We start from the raw sequence: 22,880 nt of genomic DNA on the forward strand, positions 1-22,880 counted from the left end.
TAATAAAGTGTTACATGATGCACAGTACACATGCTCTGTGGCTCTCTGCCCTGCTTTCAAAAAACAAAAATGTCCACATCGGAGCTGATGTTTAATAAAGTTACATGTTTACAAATATATCTGCCCTTATTTTGACAACTAAACTGGATTTATGGGGAAAATTATACGTTTATTAATCTCAACCAGAGTGACTAAGAATTCGTCCAAGGACAGAAGTAGAACATCTTTATTTAAATAGATTGAAGAACACAACTAGTGAGGCAGTTTTGTCCTGAAGCCATATTTCAATGCAGAGTTCATATGTCAGGGGAATATATTTAGCTCTCTGTTCATTTGTTTATAGAAGAGACAAATTTGGCTTTTCTGTCTCTTGGGCCTTCTTCCCTTTCTTCCACAGACAAACTTGCCCTGCCTCTTTTTCTTAACCATTTATGACATTTAATTGAAGTAAAAAATGACCTCTAAATTTACCTAAAGCCAAAATTGTCATCTCGATGTTTGTAGAAGCAACCTGATCTGTATTAAGTGAAAACTGTAGTGTGGCCCTTAAGGACAAATCACATGTCATAGTATAAGCACTAAAACTAAATCTGGAAATGCTACAAATAAAAAACAAAACATTTTAGGTCCTATTAGTTATTCACTTTAATAGTTACTCTCCCCCCGTCTCCCATGGAAGAAGGAGGAATTCATAATCTGTTAATTATTCACAATTTTTGAATATTTTTCAACAATGAGACAAATTATATATTATAAAAATCAGTATTTACTTACATACCTTCATAACTATGTCAATAAGCCTTCTGCTGCTTTACAGTCAAACTATTGTAACTAAGTACTTCTGGCTACAGTAGCTTAGCAAGTGTATCCACTCTGCTCAGAGCTGCATCCCTGTGTCTGCACACACAGGATGTGACTGTGGGTTTATTAGAAAATGTGTGGCTTAGTACAGGCAATTCATCACCCTGACACTTGTGCGCATGCACTTGCTGACACATATAATCAAACACACAAAAGCACCCTCCTCTCTTCTCCATCCACAGAAAGTAATTTAAGGTTTCTTGTGTCTTTTCTTTCTCCGTGCTCCACCTGTCCCTGTCATTTAAACCCCAGCTTCTTCTATTTTCTACATTGTTTCTCTCTTTCTGATCACCTACTTCTTATAGTAGCTTTCATTCATTTCCTACATTATTTTTCATTTTCCATGGATTTGTATGGAGGACCAGAAGAGTCACATGCATCAAATTAAAGCATTTTGTGCTTCAGTAATGAATTGTGCAAAAATAATAATAATAATAACAATAATAATCCATTATTAAATTCATTTACAATTTCATTTTGCGATTCTTTTATTTATTTAGATATCATGCTAGTAATGTATTGTTTGATAATTTACTTTAAAATAAAAGGACTAATTATGTGTTAATATTTTAAAATGAATTAGGAATCATTATTAAATATAAAGAGAATCAATAAGAAGTCCACATTTTTTGCTCTAAGGTCATCATTTTATGTTAAGAACGTAGCCATCGTTGTCAAAGATAAGAGAAGGAAACTTTGTGACCTGTGCAGATCCAAGTGTTTACCTGCTAACTGACCCACAGAGTTTTCAGTCAGGAGATTGTCTCAACCCCACTTTTAAACCCTCCTGGCACCACATTATTGACAGCAGGAACATAAAATAACACACTGTTGTGTAGAACAAGTCCTCGACACCCTCGCGTTCAAAACGTATTTTGATAGGAGGAACAGCAAATTTAGACACATTTGACAGGGATTTCCAGTTGGTGAATTTAAATGTATGTGAATGATAGAGCATTCTGATTGGCTAATTTTTTTTATTGGTGGATTGGGTAAAAAAAAATAGTGCAGAAGATATCAGCCTCTTTGTCTCCTGCAGTGCAGATGATTGGATGAACCACAGGGATCAACTGCTGCCCAGACTGTGGACTTAAATTTCAACGCTCCAATTACAACTTCCAAGCAGTTCAGCTGTTTTCTTGTGGATTCTAACTCCTTAGATGAGTATAATTCAAGTGATTTGAGTCTGTGATTATCATTTGGCTTAATAAATTATCCTGCAGTCAAAAAGACTAACTCTTTGTGAAACACGTAAAAACCTGAGCATTAGTTTACATCTTATAAATAGCTCTTACAGGTTAGTCCAGCCTTTAACAGTAACAGATCTTTGGGGCTTCGTTTTCCACGTAGTTAGCAAGTGCATTGATATAGAGAGAAGCTGCCAAGGTGGGTGTGGCTGGTGAAATTGGTACTTTAAGCTATTCCAGAAATAAATTTACCCTGTCCTGCTCTCACATATCTGAGGGCTTCTTCTGTGACAAGCTCATTATGGTGGAGGTCATCCTCTCTTCTTCTAATTTATGTTTTCTGGTTGAGCTACGACCAAAGGCTCTCAGGTACTGGCCAGTTCTTAGTTGCTACCAAAAATCCCCTCTGGCATTTTCTCATACAGCCTTCATAGTAATTAAGACTTCACGGGACAATGGCTGGAACTGTTATAGAACTTATAGTCTTACATTTAGCAAAAACCTGACCGGTGGGATGTTGCCACCCTCAGGTTCTTGGTAGAAAAGGCTGGCCTCTGATGACGTGTGCTGTCTTACCTTGTTGTTGAACCTTTGCCACCAGGAGCCAAAGCATCATCCTCCTCTCTTCAATGGCAGGGAGAGGTCTCTGGAAAACCACCAAGTTTCTGTTTTGAAGGAAAATTGACTTTGCAGCATTCCAAACTGCATCTTGGTAAAAACAGGAAATGAACTGTGGAATAATCTGATCAGCCAAGGCGGTGCATTATATCCATTATATGTGAAAGGTTAGCATTAATGTGGCGCCAGCGTCCGGCAGCCTCGCCTCTGTCAGTGCGCCCCAGGGTGGCTGTGGCTACATGTAGCTGCCATCACCAGTGTGTGAATGTGTGGATGACTGGATGTGTAAAGCGCTTTGGGGTCCTTAGGGACTAGTAAAGCGCTATACAAATACAGGCCATTTACCATATGTGAAAGGTTAGCATTAAGTACTAAGGAGCCAAAGACTGGCAGATATGTGTCCCGTCTTTGTGGACGTCGAGGTCCTTATTGTCCGGAGCTGCGTTCTAATGCCAGAAGTAGCCTTCAAGCTCACAGGCTCACTTTTTGACATCTTGTATTTTACTTCTTGGATTTTAACAAAGGAAAAGTCAAAGGAAAGTTTGAAGATTAAGGCTTCAAACTTTCGTTTCGTTTATCGTTAGGGCTTATCAGATGTTCCCGTAATCCTCCTCTAGTTCCACTGCAATGGGTCTTGGCTGCCAGGGGCTTCTCATGGTTCTTCTTCATTCACCTTTTTACACACTACTCTGCATTTAATCCTGAGATATTATTCCTGTCTGGCTCTTTTGACCTGCCTTCCTCCACTCACCTTCAGCCACATGGCTGCCCCCCCTGAGCCTGGTTCTACCAGAGCTTTCCTGATAAATGGAAGTTTTTCCTTTGCACTGTCACCAAGCGCTTGCTCGAAGGGGGTCGTTTGATTGTTGGGGTTGTTTCTATATTATCTCAGAATCTTTATCTTACAATATAAAGTGCGTTCTTGATATTTGACACTATATTAATAAAACTGAACTGAATTCCAGTGGGTGTGGACGCTTTAAGAGTAAATACAAATTTAAAACTGTAACACAGAGAGTTTCGATCCTTTGTAGACGCTCGACCCAGCTGGATTTTTACTGGGTGAGGTGGGTTTTGTTTTTTTAAATTTTGGGGTTTTAGTTTTTGCTGTATGTTATTGAGACAAGCATCAGGACCCTGTTATCTAATGTCAAATCTTTTCTTTAAATCAATGGTAAACAAATATAAGTGAATAAAATCTGAGAAATGATTTTTTGCAACTTTTGCTTGACTTTTTTCTGTGTATGACGACAGACAGTTACATACTTGCATCGGTCATGTAGTAAGGAAAGGTGCCTGCATTAAACAGGCTAATGTGGGCGGAGTTTCTTGCTTGTTGAAACATGTCTGCTGCCACAAAATGAGGAAATTCATGCTCATGTACTATTTTTAGGATTATATTTGTAGCTCCTTGCTGTTAATGTTGCTGCTCCGTTAAAGTGTGGAGCAGCAACATTACCACCACGTAGCAGCTGCCCCTGTACATGCTGATCTACATGGTAGCTGCTGCAGTCAGTAACTAAGCAGAAACCTGAGTTTCAGTAGAACAGTTTTTATATGAAATGAAAGCTTTGTGCTTTTAGCTAATGTTATGCCAGCCTAGCCATGAAGGGGAGTTAGTGAAAAGCTTTCCTTTCATTTGTTGGAATAGCGTGCACATCGATTGGAAAGCTGTTGGGCGTCTAGCACGGTGTCCACTTTAGTTCAGATGCTGTTCTGTTTCACTAAAGAGTTCTAAAAATGTAAGAATAACTTGTAGAGAGAATTGTACTTAACATTGAATCATAAATAAATAATATTCTAAATATAATTCCCATTTGTGTGTATAATATAATAATAATAGATGTTTAGTGTGTGTCTGTGATGTTACTTATCTGTGACTGATCTACATCTAACGTCTGAGTATGTTGTGACTGTAACCCAAAAGCCTTCTTCAGTTCATTTACACTGTGATGAGCTGCCTTAGATACCGTGAATGCTAACATGTGCTTATTTCTATATTTAGGATTGAACTGTGCTGAATGCTTTACCTCACTGTTGTGAAAATGGCTTTGAGACTAATGGATAGTTTTGTTATTTTACAGATACGTGATATTCTGCCTATGAAATGCAGTAGTTGGTTTCCATTTAGCTCTGTCATTGTAAAAGCTCGTTAGGATTGGTGAGTATTTCAAATGTGTTTGAATCACATTTGTTTTGTTTAAGAAATGCTCTGTACAATGATCACATGACAAATGTATTTAGTTTTTTCTTTCCCTCTCCTCTCCTCTGTGAATGTGGATGAAAACAAGATAAAGAAAATTATAAATGTATGAAGCATGTGCAACAAATATTTTTCATTCTTTTAAACAGATTGAGACATGCACTGACCAAACGTAGACTTTGATATACAACAGACTTCCTCTGAACCTCTCATAGAACTTATCAGTGAGCTGCAAAGCTTAACGCCTTAACTTCAAGCTTCGGTCTACGGCTGCATTGCTGAATCTCTGTCTTCAGTGGATGAAATGCAGGACACTTACTCATCTCTTCCACTTTGGCTGTTGCTGTGTACCTTTACTTGCTGTGTGGCTGCACGTCAGAGCTTCAGTAAACAAATCAAAACCAATTCAACTTCAGGACAGAAGCATGGTTCATTTGTTTATACTGTGTTATAATCCAAAGGATTATTTAACTTATATCTGACAATAATTAATATTATAAATAAAAATGTTAAAGCAGTAAAAAATACTTTTGGACCATTTTATAGATGAAAATGTAAAATAAAATAAATAATAACGTTATAATAAAACATTAGAATGATGGCTTGCACATATCTCATCAATCTCAAAACCCATCTTTTTCTCAGCAGAACATCGTCCATGTCTGCTCAGTGTTATAAATATATTTTAGGGCGTCATGATTTGAATTATTAATGTCGTGCGACTCACAGGGATATTTTTCTGTGGGGTCCCAAAACCTTGGCAGCACCCACGTGTGCAGCTGAGACAGTTTAGCTGCTTTACATCAAAGCGTCCACAGAGGAGACCACAGTGAGACACCAGAGGACATCAGGACTGTCCTTCAGTCTTGTGGAGTCATTTCACTCTGTCGTAGCTGCTGCTGTTATGTTAGACCGCTGCACACTGACTTTGTACTCCTGGATACTGTCCTGAGTTTCAGAATACTCTGGAGGAACTGCAAGTATCGTCTACTTTGTTTTGGGGCTTGAAGGCAGCAACTTTCAAAGAAAACACTGAAGAATCTGGGCCGTGTCCGGCTTTTACTAAATTACTATGAGAGATTAATATTTATGGACATTTTGGCTTTTCACAGAATATTTCCTGTAACAGACATTTTCTTTGTAATCCTCACAATCAATTTCTGTGCATGAACATGGTAATAGTCTTCTTTCAGACCACACTCAGGACTTGGTTAAGTCATTCACAAGTGTCTTGGCAGTTGTTCTGGGATCATTAGACACATTTCTAACTAGTTTTATTAAAAAGGCTCAGCAGAGGATATAATTCCTCCATCAGCTCAGGAAGAACAGATCGTAATAGACAGTGAGGCCTGCAGAAACCTTGGTGTTGTAATTTGGGACTTTTAAAAATAAAAAGCAAATGTAATGAATGAGAACGAAACATCACTGCAAAGCTCTCGCACCCTGAACACAATCTGTTCCAGGTCCTCCCCTGTGGTAGGCACTACACAGCACTGCACCCCACAGGCGGAAACCCTCTGAACACTTAAGTTTCTACATAAAAGACTCGTCACACCTGCTGCTGAATCAAAGAGTCCTTTTTGTTTTTGTCTGTCTGTTGCTATTGTCTGCATTGTGTGTGTCTAATCTGCCACATACACTGAAATCAAAGAAATACCCAAATACTCGGTCTGCATACTGGGACAGTGAAGCTGATTCTGACTGTCTTTCAGTCTTTGCTATGTCGACCTGGGTTGTTTTGTACCGAGTGGCTCTGAATTTCTCATCCCAGGACTTGAAAATTGGAAAAACAGGCTATGTTGGATATGACCTTTGGTTTCTCAGCATCAGAAATTACTTTTCTCATGTTTAACCTGATTTCTTCTGTTTTTGGCATCATTCTCCCTCAAGTGACGGCTCAGACCTGATGTTTTTATACTGTATGTGAATTAAAAGCTAACCCTCAGCTTTAACTTGAAAGTTTGAACAGCACATCATGGTTGGCTCTATGACTAAATCAAAGAGTCATTTTTTCTCAGGGTCATAATATTGATGATTGAAATTTATGTTTTTTTGCTGAAATAATTTTGTTATTTGTAAAAACAATTTCCAAAGAAAAGTATTATGTTCAGAAATACTATGATGAAAAATCTCTCGCTCTGTTAAAAAAGGACGTTCATACTGTGAGGCAACAGTGTTAACACCACCACATTGTTGCTTCGCAGCAAGAAGGTCCCAGGTTCGAATCCACCAGGGCCGGGCCCTTTCTGTGTGGAGCTTGTGTCTGTGTGGGCTCTCTCTGACTTCCTCCCACAGTCCACAGACATGCAGTTAGTGGGGTTAGGTTAACTGGTGAGTCTAAAGTGCACACAGGGGTGACTGTGAGTGCAAATGGTTGTCTGCTCTCTATATTAGCCTGTTGCCAAAACTGTTAAATTTAATAGTTCAAGTCACCAATTAACCCAACAACAAACGAATAACGAACTCAAATAGCTGAAAACTCATGTACACAAAGGAAAACATGCAACCTCCACACAGACGGGGCCACAGCCAACCAGAAGACTGGAACTGGGAATCTTCTCTGTGTGAGAAAACACTGCTTAACGGTGCAGGTGGTAGAGTTCGAGGAAGCTATGAATACTTTTATATTGCAGCCTGTGTGCTAATGTTGACCTATAATTCATGCATGAGATTGTTTGCATTTTATCATCTGTCACACCATTGTGATATGATCAGATATTAAAGATGTGCTACACTACAACTTTAAATGTACGTTTCTCATTCAAACGCACAGGCTTTTATGATTTTCTTCTGACCTGTTCTCCCCAGCAGCGAGCCCCAGCTGTGGCCGGTGGGCATGGTTTTGGAGGGTAGCTCAGAGGCGTTGTGTCCCCCCCCATCTCTGGAGCTGCGCCCATCCTGCAACAAGAGCCAGCCCTCGCCTCCTTTGGGCTCAAGCTCACAACCCCACGATGGAGTCTTTCCTGAGGACAAGGAGCCTGTAAAGTATGGAGAGCTCGTCGTCTTGGGGTATGATATTAAAGTACTGTGTGCTCTGATGTACGTCTGATGTTAACTTCATGAATCTGCCTGATTATACAGGTGTGTTCATTCATGTTTGGAATTCTTTGTCTTCCTTAGCTCTAAGTCATTTATTAACTGAAACCGTCCCTAAAGTTGGACTTCCAGTTTAGAAAGTCCAACAAAAGCAGAGCATTGAACATGCTCTGTCTGTACACTGCGTACAGTGCACTGTGTTGCTAGCAACGCATGAATGGCTCAACCCTCTGCCAAGGAGCAAAACAAATTCTCTTTCTTTGCTTTTCCAGCTTTACTACTGAACAAATGTTTAAGCTGGGAATGATGTCACTCCCAGCTCTGACATTTGACCTTTGAGTGTCAAAAGTTCCACATTAAATGGAAACCATGTTTTAGCCATGAGATGCATTTGATAGACAGATGAAAATATTAGTAAATAAGATAATAATTCCCATCTTATTAATTTCTGTACTCTCTAGATGTGCTGTAAAGGTCTTGATGCACTATATATTTTCTTGATTAGAAACAGTAGGTCAGTGTAGGTCACATGCATGTATGGAGAAATGATGATTCAGGGAATAGGCTAATAACAGTCAAGCCCCAGATTTTCATTTGGCGTCGAGGTCAAGGATATCTTCCTGTCTGCTTCTGAGCCTCTTTCAGTGTGGGTTTGATTTTGAGATTGAAAGTCCAGTTATGACCAGTTGCACTTGCACATCTGGAATTTCACCAGGAAGCTTACTTACTTACTAAAGAGCATAAACTTGCCAACTTGTCTTCAAACTGATTTGACGACTAGTTTTCAACCACTCGAGGTTTTGCAGACATGTAACCAATAACCATGTGACATTAACTTGACCCATAATTTCTCTGTATTAAGTTCTTCTTTTTTAAGTGCTCTGCAGGCTTCATGAAGCTATTTCAAAGTTGTTATTTGAACACTGCTGCTTTTCAAATCATTTTGAGTCTTGTCTTTGTACTTTAGATTGGAAAGTTATTTCAAGCTAAATGAAAGTGTATTAGTGTATTACCAGTTTTACCTTGGTAGATGTGCATGCGTGTATCACTCCTATCAGCTGTGTGGGCTACATTTTGTGGGGGCGGGTCAGGCTCTTTGGAATTATCAAACAACCTGACGCAGCACTAATGTTTTTGTCACTTTTTACAGAAACTCAAAGTAATGCGAGTACTTCCAAGCTTTAAACACTGAGTGGTCGTACTCTGTCCTGCACTCCATGTTATCCATTGTTGATCTGCACATGTCTGTTGCTGCCACGGAGTCGCACGCTCGTACGTCACTGTCATGACACACTCTCACAAACAAAATCACAGTTTAGTAACACAGTGACGCAGCCTGCTTACGGGAAAGTACCGGTAATGTAATTACTTTTTTGGGAATATTATCCCTTATATAACGCAGGAATGACTTAAAAACATAAAGATCTGGATGCCATCTAATTTTCTGATTCTACATTCAGATCAAACCGAGGTTATTGGCCGTGACACTAATAATCGTAGAAATAGAAGGCTCTAACCAGATTCTTACTCTGGACTGCACTGCCTCGGCCTTCACTGTGAGGAGCGTCGGAGTCATTTTCGGCCAGGATATGTCCTTTAGTGCACATATCCTTACTGACCGAACACAATCAGTCAGGCTTGCAACCAGAGACCATCCGCCCTGCCACTCAGCACTGGCTCACCACAGGGATGTGTGCTGAGTCCACTCCTGTACACCATCTACACCACTGACTGCACCCCCCTATCCCTGCAACATCATCATCAAATTTGCAGACGACAGCACGGGGCTCATCACCAACGATGATGACACCGCCTACAGAGATGAGGTCCAGCGTCTGACAGAATGGTGTGACTACAATTACCTCACCCTCAATACCAGGAAAACCAAGGAAGTGGTCATGGACTTGTGCAAGACAAAAGCTGATCCCCCTCCCCTGTCCATAAAAGGTGAGTATGTGGAGAGGGCGTCCTGAGATGAGTTGGAACAGGCTGCAAACCTACTAGTGTTCTTCTATCACGCCACAATCGAGAGTGTTGCCATCCCTGTGGTACGCTGGTTGCACAACAGCCGATAAGAAGAGACACCAGAGGGTCATCAGAACTGCAGCGAAGGTGATCGTCTGTCCACTCTCCCCCCTGGACTCCATTGTCAGCTCTAGATGTCTCTCTAGAGCCACGGCGATTATAACCACCACCTCTTCAACATCCTGCCCTCTGGCATCAGGAGCAAAACCAACAGACTAAAGAACAACTTGTCAGAACCATTAATGCAAATTAAGAGCATGAGCAGACCTCTGCCATACAGTCATTCTGTCGCTGCTATTGACTCTGTGCGATATTTTGGTCTTTCCTTTTTCTGTACAATATTCTGGCAGATGTGCAATTACCATCCTCATCCTTAATGACCACAGCCCTTAAACCCTTATTTACTTATTATATCATATATAATCCCCTTGTACACACACCCACAATGTTTCTGTAACTCATACACCGTGTATATAGTGTGCTTATAGTGTGCTCACGTGGTATCATGGGGTTATTTTAACAAACGAAGGACATTTTGCCTGATAATTATTTTCATCCTCCTGTAACTTTACTGTATAAAGAGCTAAAACCTCTTTCAGGAGTAGTTTGTCGTTATAAGAAGTGTTTGTGAACTAAAAATGAAGAATGTGGGATACTGTTTGTCCGTGATTAAAACTGTTGTGCAGGTGAAGCCAAAGGCAGGAATGCTTCATCATATTTTAGTCTTTGGCTTGGAAGGAAGTTGGTTTGGAAGCATATTTGGCGATGCTTCATCCTCTGCTTTGCGTTTGTGTGGGAGCCGCATCAAAAACCCGTCCGTTATGCTAGCAGTGTCCAAGCGTTCTTTTTTTTTTTTTTATACCGTGCCCCCCCCCCTGCAATGGCCCTGCGCCCCCCCCTGGGAGGCACACCCCCCATTTTGGGAACCACTGGGCTAAAGTTGTGTCTCGTTACTCTTAAGTGTTCCTGGAGTCTCTGCGTCATCACATCCTTATCTTCTCCATCCACCCTGAGAGTAGGTGAAGTTGTTCCAGAAATATTTGTTGTTAAGCAGTGTGCCAACATGCTTTCAGCACACTGAAATCTTTGGCAATGACTGAGCATGAATTTGACTGAGCCTGGTGTTCGCAGGTCTTGCTTTAGCTCAAAATGAACCAGAATCTGTCATTTTAAACAGATATGGTAAAAAATGTCTGATAATGATGAAAAAAGTCCAGCATTCTTGCAAAGTGTCATATGTAAGCAGACACTAATGAAAAAACAAAAATAGGACTGACCCAATGCTCAGCAATGGATGAGTCTTTAAAGCATACTTTTACTCGTGTTGTGCTTTTGCGGGGAGTTTTTCCAGCTCCTCGTGATTTGTCAGCGCTCCTCACTCCGGATGTTCCTGCTACCTCTCTCTCCTCTCTGGCCCCAGCAGCTAGCTCCTCAGCGACTGTAGGACTGTGTACGCTCGCTGCATCTGCTCCACCCAGGTGTCATTGTGGATGATAACATCATTCACGGTAGCATGTGCAGCGTGTGGATGCAGCATGGTCCATGAGGCGCAGCAAAGTGGTGCTCTGACCAGGAGGAGTGACAAATTAGTGCAAATTACTGTATATAGAGTGGAGAAGACCTTTTTTTCCCCTTGGACTGTGTAGACAAGGTAATCTACCAGTAGCATGGGGCATGGGGCAGGCATCTTCACTACAAGAACAATGGGGCTACACCAAGCTTTCTGTGACTCCTCTGTCACCCCCATCTCCAGCATAGCAGCCACTTCTTTCTGAATAATTTGCTTGTTAAGCACAGACAGTCTATAGGGACATGAACACACTGTCACACGTTTGAAAATGATGCTCTAAAAGCGTTGTGCAACCAGGCATTGGGAGAACACATCTCAGTGCAGAACCATCCACTCTCTGGTGTTGTGTGAGATGGTCATCACAATGGAGCAACGATAGAATAGATCGATTTGACACATAATGTGCTACAGAAATAAAATTGACATGATATTGACATTAGCAGAATTTTGCTAAGCCAGCATCCAATATCAACATCAAAACAAGCAAAGCACTCTTGTCACTCAGTACACACAACATCATCATCAGACATTAAAGACTGGCTGACACAGAATTTTCTTACCCTAAACAAAAATAAGACTGAAGTTATTGTTTTTGGATCAGTTAACTCATACCCTCGGCCCTTTTACCTGTCATCATTCCCAGACTGTAAGAAATCCTGGAAATAGCTCTTTTAAATTAGAGAAGCAAGTTTTCAGAGTTGTGAAGACCAGTTTTTATCAGTTCCGTGAAGTTGCAAAGCCTTATTTTCCTCCTAAAGACCTGCAAAAACTTATTCATGCCTTCAACACCTCTTGATTGGACTACTGTGGTTCTCTTAGTCCAAAATGCTGCTGTATGTCTTCTAACAGGTGTTAGAAGGTACGATCACATCACTCCAGTTTTATCAAATTTACACTGGCTCCCTGTCCATTATCGTGCTTATTTTAAGATGCTTTTACCTACTTTCAGTTTTATGTTTTAAATAAACACCCAGCTATTGAAGCAATAGCAACTAAACAGCACTGAGATCATCTACCCAAATGTTTTTAGTACAGCCGAGGTCTCGATTAAAGCATAGAGGAGATCGAGCCTTCTCAGTTGCAGCGCCTAGACTCGATACTCATAGTTCAGAGTCTATACAGTCTTTCAAATGCTATCTTGAAACTCTGAAGACTCTGAAATTTTTTTTACATTGGCTTTTAATTCGAGTTCATTTTGAGTGACACCAGGTCCTCTTTTTGTGTGTTTTTATGTTAAATATATTGTATTTGCTTCTTGCTTCTTTCTATTCGCATGTCTTATTTTCCTGTATTTCTTTTTTCTTTTGTTTTCTCTTGTTCATGAACTAACTTGTGAAGCACTTTGGTCAACTTTGTTGCTTTTAAATGTGCTACAGAAATAAAAATGGACGTTGATATTGACAGTAGCAGAGTTTTGCTAAACCAGACAGACTATCATTGGAAAATGTTGTTACTGCGTAGTGACAAAAATATTTATGTGACCCTGAAAGGGGATCCAGCTCGTGGTTACAGCAAGATGGTGATAGATTGTCTGACACAGCTAGAAAATGACAATCCTATGGACTGCAGGGGAAAGCTACACCAAGTCTGTACTGAAAACCCAAACGCCACCCAGCCATTGGCTCAGTTTTTTTGGATAATACCAGGGTGGAAATAAACTCTCAGGACATACCACAAGTCACTGATCACATTAACTTGGTGGACAAACACATGACGTTCACCAGGGAGGATCTGAAAATTAAAGGCTAGATTTCTTAGACTGTGAAATTCAGTAATGGGCATTTAAAAGTTATCATGTAACATAACCAACACATACAGATGAGTAAATAAGGTTTGACTCTTATCCAGTGAAATACAAGTTTGACACAAATTGTGTTCATTCTGTGTTATGAAACACAATGAAAACCATCCTCACCCACAGATGCAGCAGCAAGAGCAGCAAAAGTACATGATATCAAAAAAGCATTGAGTGAATGTGAGGACGCTCCAGGTAATCCAGGAGAGAAGGATCACCGCTGCATAAACGAGAACCTTCAGTGGTCCCTTATATGTGAGCAGGCCCATTTTTTCAGAATGCCACCTCTCTGTGGCTTTCAAACCCCAAAACACTTTGCATTAAAAATAGGTCCACTCCCAAGGTCAGCTGCCCTGGGACAAACAGGTTGATGCAGTGCACTCTGTTAAGTTCCAGGAGGATTGCTGTAAATTACACATCAAGAAAACCAAACAACCTCTGATTGAATGGATGCACGATACAGAACAGCTACCATGTGAGGCTAGGATTATTTACACCTATAGGCCAGTAATAAGGGGTTCAAGGATTCAAGGAAGCTTTATTGTCTTTCTCATTGCATGTTTCCATGAGGTGGAACAAAATTACCCATGGTCCCAGTTTTCCATAAAAACAACAGAATGACAAGTAATAAAACAGTACCAAATAGAATAATACAAATAAGTGAAGTGCAACAACCTGAGTAACAGTATGGAGTATAGATATAGAAGTGTTTCAGTTTCAGTTTTATTTCTATAGCACATTTAAAAGTCTCAGGTACATCAAAGTGCTTCACAGACGAGCCGCATTTGCGGGGTTACAGCAGTAAAGGAGCAGGAAATACAATTATCAGCAAGAGAAATACAGTTATAAAATGGTGACGTGACAACAAGCATGAACCGGGGAAACGTTAAAAACTAAGTTGTTTGGAAGGCAAGCTTGAACAGGTGGGTTTTTAAACATGATTTAAAGGATTGGATCAATCGGCAAGCTGTTCCAGAGTTTTGAGTGTAGGTATAAATATTTTAGCAGCAAAGTATCAGTAGTGATTAAGGTGCTACAGTAGCAGTTTCTTGTCCATTATGCACTGAGAAGTCTCAGAGCTTCTGGAATGAAGCTGTTTCTCAGTCTGGTGGTTTTGCGTTTGATGCTCAGCCTCCTGCCTGAGGGGACAAAGAGTGGGTGTGCTGGGTGAGTGGGGTCCTGCATGATACAGGTGGCCCTCTTCCTGCATCTGGAGGTGTATATTTCTGTGACGGTTAAGAGGCTGCCTCCGACAACTCTCTGTGCAGCCATCATTTCAAACTAATCCCTCTTTCAAAGATGAGGGTGATGTGCACATCCTGGAGAAGGAGGAATGCTGGCTTGAGCACAGAGTCAATGAGGTCATTTATGTGAAAAGGGAAAGACCATCTCTGAACCAAAGAGGGGCCAGGGCTGCATCTTTCACCATCTTACGGTGCAGTGTGCAGCCCTTCCTCAACTCCCCTTGAATGGTATTCATGACCATTGTTCAATATCAGTTTGCATATCACCAATCATGAGTCTGACCACACACCTCACTGTCAGTCAGCAGTGCTAGCTTTGGTCATTATGCAAATGCACTGTTTATAAGTCTATGGAAACCTGCAGTCTGCTGAGACTGAAGAGTTCATTTGAGTGAAAAGTGATGAAACGTTTCTTCCACTGAAAATGCAACGCTCAGATGACAAGCATCAGTTTTCTGGGATTCTAATTCATGTTATTTTTCATTCAGATGGTAGATCTGCACATGAGCTGTTGCTTAACAAACAGAATTATAATTAAATGTTATTCAGCGGTTACACGGGATGGTTAGTGTAGGCTAAAACTAGTCATTTGCAGTATTTTAAAAGATTTTTGTTGACCTTTTTTTCTTTAATCTGACTGCTGAGTATACTGACTTGCCTCTTGAAAGACTCATCAATTTGAATTTAAGTTGCTCATGTTTTTTAAACACTTGCCAAGTACTGCTTTTGTACAAGTTTCTTACTGGCTACAATTTGGAAAGCAGCCACAATGGCTCCTGTAACAGCTGTTTATATATTGTAGAATATAGTTGGTACAATTCACAAAGCGTAGTGAACTTCAGAGCCAGCAACATCAAGGGTCAGATAGCCTGTCGACAAAGAACACATCTCCAAGAGCTACCAACAGATATGTGACTGACATGAGTCGTTGTTTTACCACCTGCCAAATCCCACTTTACGCCATGCACCTACGTAGTACATTTGAATACATGGTGCATGAAATAGTTTCTTTCTGAAACAGATTTCTTCCTCATCCCAGGTTGCCAGTGTTGATTTCAAAAGTCCACTGACCAGCCCAGCACTGATGCAGTTTTCCATTGGGAGCACCTTTGACTTATATAGAATAAAAAAAAAAAGAAAAACTTGCTACGATGTTTGTTTTTCTGCTAAGGAATTGTTTAAACTTAAGTCTTTATAGCCATTATAGTGAGGTACAATTGATTTTATTTTTCACAGGCACAACGGGTCACTGGCCAATGGGGACAAAGGTCGCAGAAGAAGTCGTCTGGCTCTTTACAAGAGACCCAAAGCCAACGGGGTCAAACCTGATGTTATCCACAATGTCTCAACTCCTTTGGTGTCAAAGGTAAGAAATCAGTTTGTTATACTATTAAGTAATTCATCATTGAATTGTCACTGATCTGAGCAAAAAATAAGTTACAATAAAAATATGTATATACTGCTCAAAACATTAACCTGATATTTTCAAACATCCACTCAGTTAAACTTCTGGGATATTGATCTAATCAGAGCAGAAGGGCTTATTGATCAGTTTCACCTTCTGCTGGTTAAATACACAAGGGATCATGAGGGAACGAGAAATGGGAGGGAAACACAGCTGGAGCTAATCAGACACGACGAGACAGAGGAGGCAAAAGAGAGGGAGAGGGGGCGAGAGAGGGCGAGAGAGGGAGAGGGGACAAGAGAGGGCAAGAGTGGGCGAGGGAGCACAAGAGAGGGAGCACAAGAGAGGCAGAGGGGACGAGAGAGGACGAGAGAGGACGAGAGAGGGCGAGGGAGCACAAGAGGGGGCGAGAGAGGGCGAGGGAGCACGAGAGAGAGAGAGGAGAGAGAGGGCAAGAGAGGGCGAGGGAGCACAAGAGAGGGAGAGGGGACGAGAGAGGGCGAGAGAGAGAGGGGATGAGAGAGGGCAAGAGTGGGCGAGGGAGCACAAGAGAGGGAGCACAAGAGAGGCAGAGGGGACGAGAGAGGACGAGAGAGGGCGAGGGAGCACAAGAGGGGGCGAGAGAGGGCGAGGGAGCACAAGAGAGAGAGAGAGGAGAGAGAGGGCAAGAGAGGGCGAGGGAGCACAAGAGAGGGAGAGGGGACGAGAGAGGGCGAGAGAGAGAGGGGACGAGAGAGGGCAAGGGAGCACAAGAGGGGGCGAGAGAGGGCGAGGGAGCACAGGAGAGGGGGCGAGAGAGAGCGAGGGAGCACAGGAGAGGGAGCGAGAGAGAGTGAGGGAGCACAAGGGAGCGAGAGAGGTTGAGGGAAAGAAATGATGGAAACATGGACAAAGTTTCCAGACAGTGGAGGCATGGAATGAACACGAGAAGAACAAGGGGTCAGAAAGGGGACACGAGACACAAGGACACACACAGGCACATAAACAAACACACAGAGAGGGACACAGAGGACAAAGACACAACGGGAACCTAAACGGACGAGGAAGTCAAACAGAATCAAGTCAAAACTAATAAATCAACCTGAAATAATAAAACAAGAAAACTCAAAACACTGGGTCAGAACCATGACAACATGAACGGTTTTAAAGGTGGAGCCCACTGATATTTACCTTCCCCCTCAGTTTTTGACCAGTGTCCTGCATTTGAGGTGTTTATTAATGGGACCATTATGCCCAAACACCATATTAGGCATGCTTTTTTATTTGAAAAGCCCGAAGAACCGCCTCCCCTCCTTTTTTGTCTTGGGACGCAGGCAGGCTGAAATGGCTGTTTTTCCATCTTTGCATCAGCCAGCCTCCAAAGTGGTACCCCAAACACTGTAACTCCCTCCGTCCAACAGCGCACTTCTTTGGGTTGGCCGTGAGCCCTGCATGCGTCACGGACATCTAGGTAGGCAGCAGCAGCTCCAGTGTGTGGACGTAGCACCATGAGGTGCTGGAAAGTGGCTCAGAGCAAGCTGAACTGAAGAGTGAGGAATTGGCACGACCCATACCTCCAGTAGCCCTTGGTTAAATCCAGCATCATAAAACAAACAGCAGTGCCAAACCAGTCCAGGAGCTCATTGACCCGGGACATGGGATTGGCATCAAACTGTGAGACTTCGTTCACCTTGTGGTAGTCAACACAGAACCATATAGACCCATCTCTCTTTATTCCAAGAACTATGGGGCTTCTATTACTCCCAGCTTCAGCATTTCAGCCAATTCCTTTTACACAGTTTGTGTCTTGTGCTCAGGTAACCTGTGGGGCCGTGAACACACCGTCACACCAGGCTGCACACCAGATTCATACAGCCGGGCAAAGTAGAGAACACATCTGTAAATCACTGTTGCAACACAGCAACATCCACTCTCTGGGCCACAGCTGTCAGTCTATGCGTTTTTCACTTATACCCTAATTTTCACCAGAACCAAGGGATGTTTATGAATGTCCCCACACACACACCTAACCTCCACCCGCTCTGTGCCCAGCAGTGCGCCTGGGGGAACCAGGGTTTAGTGGACCAGGGTCTGCCTACAGCCCAAAGCCACCATAGCATGGAGTATACCTGCCTTGGAACTAGTGTTGGTCAAGTTACTTGAAAAAGTAATCAGTAACTAATTACTGATTATTTCCCCTAAAAAGTAATCCCGTTACTTTGCTGATTATTTATTTTCAAAAGCAATTAGTTACTTAGTTACTTTTTAAAAATATGAATAGGTAATAAAGCAATTCTACTTTTTCTGCATTATCAATCATATAAAATGTAATCAAATGAAAACATTTAAAACTTGTTTTATTAGTTTTAATCTTTTAACTTTATGCATCAAGCAAAAATTAAATTATATGCAACATTCTCTGACTGGAATAAATTTGTTTACCATTTAAACCCATTTCCTGCATAAATAAAATATGTTGTTGTGTTTACACTCACTCTTTCAAATAGATGCAAGTAAAACACAGCAGAAAATAAATAAAATGAAAGACTCAGCGGTCCTGTTGCTCTATTTTCACCTGTTTAGCAGGAGTGGGGCAGGCGGAGGTTTGCCCTGGTGCAGGTGTGCCGCGGCGGTCATGTCGGTGGAGGGATCCGGGAGTTTCTCTGTGAATTTCACATTCCCGTGGCAGCACACTTGGTGCTTGCTCGAAAGTTTCTGTATTTTTTTGCTGTAAAAAGAAGTTTTCTTCCCACGCAGTGAACAGCAGACACTAATGTTTTTGTCACTTTTTATGGAATCAAACTCAAAGTAACGTCAGTACTTCCACGCTTTAAACACTGCACGCTCATACTCTCTCCTGCACTCGTTACATTATCCATTTTTGAGCTGCACACAGCTGTTGCCACGAACGTCACACTCGCTTACGTCACTGTCATGAGACACTCTCGCAAACAAAATCAAGGTTTAGTAACGCAGTAACACCGTGTGCTAACGGGAAAGTAACAGTAATCTAATTACCTTTTTTGCAATAGTAATACCTTGCTTTACTCGTTATTTGAAAAAAGTAATCAGATTACAGTAACGCATTGCTTGTAACGCCTGACTGCCCATCTCTTCTTGGAACCTTACCGGCGACCCGGAACAGCGACGAAGTTTTCCTTGTCATAAGAGTTTGGTGGGCTCCACACCAGCTGTACATGGTATAAAGATATTAATAGTAGGACAGCAAGAATTAATAACAAACAAGAGGAGTATATACAAAACAGGAAGAAGGTGCACAACAGAGGACAGGACCACAGATTCCACCCATCACTGTGGCGCCTCCTGCGGGTGGTGGGCTTGCAGGACGATGGGCCTATGTCCCTTTAGGTGCGGCCACCAGATGCTCACCCTCGGGCATCCTCCCCAGGGCTGGCTCTAGGGCGGGGCTCCAGTCAACCTATCCCAGGCAGTGTTCCCTTGATCGTGCACTCATAGAGGTCTTCTGAATCGATTTTTGTCTGGTCCCTCAACCAGGACCAATTTGCCATGGGAGACCCTACCAGGGGGCAAAAGCCAGACAACATAGCCCCTGGGATCCCTGGGACACACAAGCCCCTCCACCACGATAAGATAGCGATTCGTGGAGGGGTACTGTTAAGACATTTATGTAATATAATTTTAAATAAAGTTATTCTAGTGTTCATTCCTTGTCAGGATTCAGACACTTTCTGCCAGGTACTGCAATTTCCAATAAATTCTGCATTGTTTATTACCAGCATTCAGGTTGGGAGGTCATATGACTGTAACCCATGTGAAATACAGGGCTACTAAACCCCTTGTAATTATTTTGAGTTATTGTTTAGTATTGTTATACAGTGGCGCTCTGAAACTATGTATGATGACCTTACATGTTGTGCAAAGGAAGCGCCGTCTGTGTCTTCCTGGTGAGCTCTTTCTAAGGAAACTGGACTCAAACTCTGAGCACAAAGAAACCAACATCTGTCAAGTTATTTGTGTTGGAAAATTTCATTTCATTTTCAAAAACCTCCTTCTCGACCCACCTAAATGTCTGGGTCTCTGTTGAAGCTGATATTGCACAGGTCTTGAGTAGAGGCGCTGCGTGATGATGATCATGCTTCGATTGCACAATCCTAAGAATATAGAAATAGATATAGAAAAGGACATAGATACAGCAAGATTACATCTCCCTCCCTTTTTTACAAAAAACTAGTCTCACTTAGTAGAGAATGAGTTTCTTAAATTGGGCAAAAGCTGGTTTTCAAATTGTTTTGCATTTTGAAATATGCGGGGTTTTTTGGTTATGTGTCTTGAGATTTAAAAGTGATTATTTTTACGTTTGGATTGCTTCTGTAAATGGTAGCTTAATGCATTAAGAACTAGCGAGCAATAATAGCAAACGTTGGCAAGATTTAATGTAACAATTATTGAGCAACACTAATGAGATCAATACAGTAACCTGGAGACCCCCAAATGGGAGTTATGTAACGTATGCACCACCTTGAAATTACATATTATCCGAGAAGTTGAAGCTCTTTTCTTTTCCCTCCTGCTTCAGTGAGGTGAGGTTTGGGGCCATTTCCCTGCTTTTCAAGTTTTCTCAACCAGTGCAATTCTTCTTTGATGGTCATCTGGGCACAGGTCTTCATTAAAGCACAGATGCTCCAGGTTTGGGAGCCCTATAGGCATAGGTCCTGGCATCTTTGATACATGATAATTCAAGTATCTTGCTTTCCATTTTTTTAGCTCAATGTTATTGACTCTCTTGATAGTTTCATATTTTTTTTCACTTCTTTACTTTCATAGTGGATTAATTCCACTGACTCTTTCACGCGATTAATAGCTTACAGGTCATTGGCTCTTTCATTAAAAATATACAATTATTTATATACAATTAAAGTTTTTCATGTTCGGTCTTGTACAAACAGCAAACTACTACTTTAGGCCAAAAAGACCTCATTAGACTTGGACTCCTCATTAGCGAAGAGAAAGAAAAAAACTGTTTCTAGTTTTAACCTCATCACTCTGCCAAAGCCTTAAAACTTCAGCTGCCATGGCTACGGGCTATTTATTTAACAGTCTTTAATAACCTTACTAACCTGAGCTAACGGAGTCGTATTTCTCATCTGTGCAAGTAAAACTAAGAGGGAAGCTTTGAATGCTCAACTCTGTGATCAAAACCAAATAAGTTGCAAAAGCAAAATTTATATGTAATGGTTAATATTTAAATCTGCCTTTAGAACATGGTTAATGGCTGCATTAATAATGTAAAAAAAACACACCGTGCTGTCACATTGACAGTAAGACATTGAGGATAGATGCTGTCTGTGTTGTTGTTAATATTATGATTAGTATTTACAAAAAACACCTATATAAATCCAAGTGCTGTTGTTGTCTTTAAAAATAGAAAATGCTCTCCAAGTAGATTTTCTGGAGGTCAGTGATGTGATGTGGTTGATGTATAATCTGTTTTCCTTTGGCAGGCACTCAGCAACAAAAGCCAGCACAGCATCTCCTACACACTGTCACGGAGCCACTCTGTAATTGTGGAATACACCCATGACACCAACACAGATATGTTTCAGGTCAGTGTCTACACACACACACACACACACACACACACACACACACACACACACACACACACACACACACACACACACACACGTGTGTGGTTGCCAATTCAACATTTTAGTTTTGTTTCCTGTTGTGGAAAAAGACACTGGACAGTAAAAAATCGTGTAAAATATTATAACAACGTACCACAAACAGAAGACAGAGCCGTACCACTGGACACTGGTCGGGGTGAAATCTGTTAGCTGTTGAACACCTACCCTCAGATAGTCTTAGCTCGAGGAAGAATATGAAAAGGAAAATAGTAACTGTAAAAACATAAGCTGAAATTTGATGATATTTATTTAAACTTGGACCTTTCATACCGAGTAACAGTATGACAAATCAAAGGATAATCGAGGTTTAATAATGGCTACAAGCCTTTATTCAAGCTTATTTATGTCTCTCAGGATGAAAAGGTTTAAAGATGACAACATTCTCCGATGTTCTTTGTCACTGATTGACCTAAATATCACATATTTACAAAATTAAACTAATATTTTTTGTTTTTCTGCTTCAGACTTTAAAGCAGTTGTTGTAGATCAACATAAAGCTGTAAAACCAGCAGCAGTTGTTTTCCAGTCTGCAGTCAGACCTGTGTGCCCTCAGCAGCTTGCAGTTGTTTTCCAGCCACCTTCTCGTATGAAGAAGACCCAAACAAAGCCAGGGCTCCACTGTTCTCTATTTAAGGGTCAGATCCATGAGTGGAGTCCCTGCTCCTTCTGAATAACACACAAAAAAGTCTGCATGTTTGACCTTTTGTGTGGTACAGCCTGGTTCCAGTAACTATTAAAATACTGTTCCTGTCACACATTGTTCTTTTTATAATTAAAACATGCACGAGCCAGGCTCGAAAGCATTTTGTTCGTTGACTCTCACTTTGTTGATAGTCAAAATGCAGCACCACATAGTAAACACAGAGGCGTGTCCGTTGTACATGGACTTGATTGGTTCTCGTGTGGTGCTTTTCTACTCAGAGCGGTCAAAGTGAAATCACTAATCACAAGTGTTGTACTACTTTATGTATTTGGTCAAATGTTACTGAAAACTGGCTTCTGCCATTCAAAACGTATGGACCCATTCTTATTGGTTAATCCAGGTCTCACCATTTTTCAGAATAATCATCTTTGTGCTGGTGTTACACTTTCCACATCTGCCTGGCAACTAAGTAAATCAATTCAGTCTTGCTATTATTGTAGGGCCAGGTTGTTGGCCTGTTCTTCCTTTACACAGTGAGGTCTATAAAGTTTTACTAAAATCACACAGCTGACAGAAACTGAAGAAAGAAAAAATCAGCTGGAACATATGATTATCTTCTAGAGGATTCTTCACCCGACTGATGCT

At 41.3% G+C, this 22,880-nt stretch overlaps 1 protein-coding gene across 9 annotated transcripts in view; it reads left to right on the plus strand.

The window, feature by feature from the left end:
• Positions 1-22,880, plus strand: part of peli3 (pellino E3 ubiquitin protein ligase family member 3) — a 41,865-nt gene that overhangs the window by 9,331 nt on the left and 9,654 nt on the right. For 4 of the 9 annotated variants that reach the window (XM_026160939.1, XM_026160926.1, XM_026160947.1 and 1 more), the window contains 3 exons: positions 7,678-7,878; positions 15,776-15,905; positions 21,407-21,508. In XM_026160939.1, coding sequence (XP_026016724.1) covers positions 7,678-7,878; positions 15,776-15,905; positions 21,407-21,508 — 433 coding nt within the window. Of the gene's footprint in view, positions 1-4,750; positions 4,828-7,677; positions 7,879-15,775; positions 15,906-21,406; positions 21,509-22,880 lie in introns of all 9 variants that reach the window. The other 5 variants (XM_026160943.1, XM_026160953.1, XM_026160969.1 and 2 more) reach the window with 3 other exon arrangements.

The sequence above is a fragment of the Astatotilapia calliptera genome, chromosome 3 (assembly GCF_900246225.1).
Source record: "Astatotilapia calliptera chromosome 3, fAstCal1.2, whole genome shotgun sequence".
Taxonomy (NCBI): Eukaryota; Metazoa; Chordata; class Actinopteri; order Cichliformes; family Cichlidae; genus Astatotilapia; species Astatotilapia calliptera.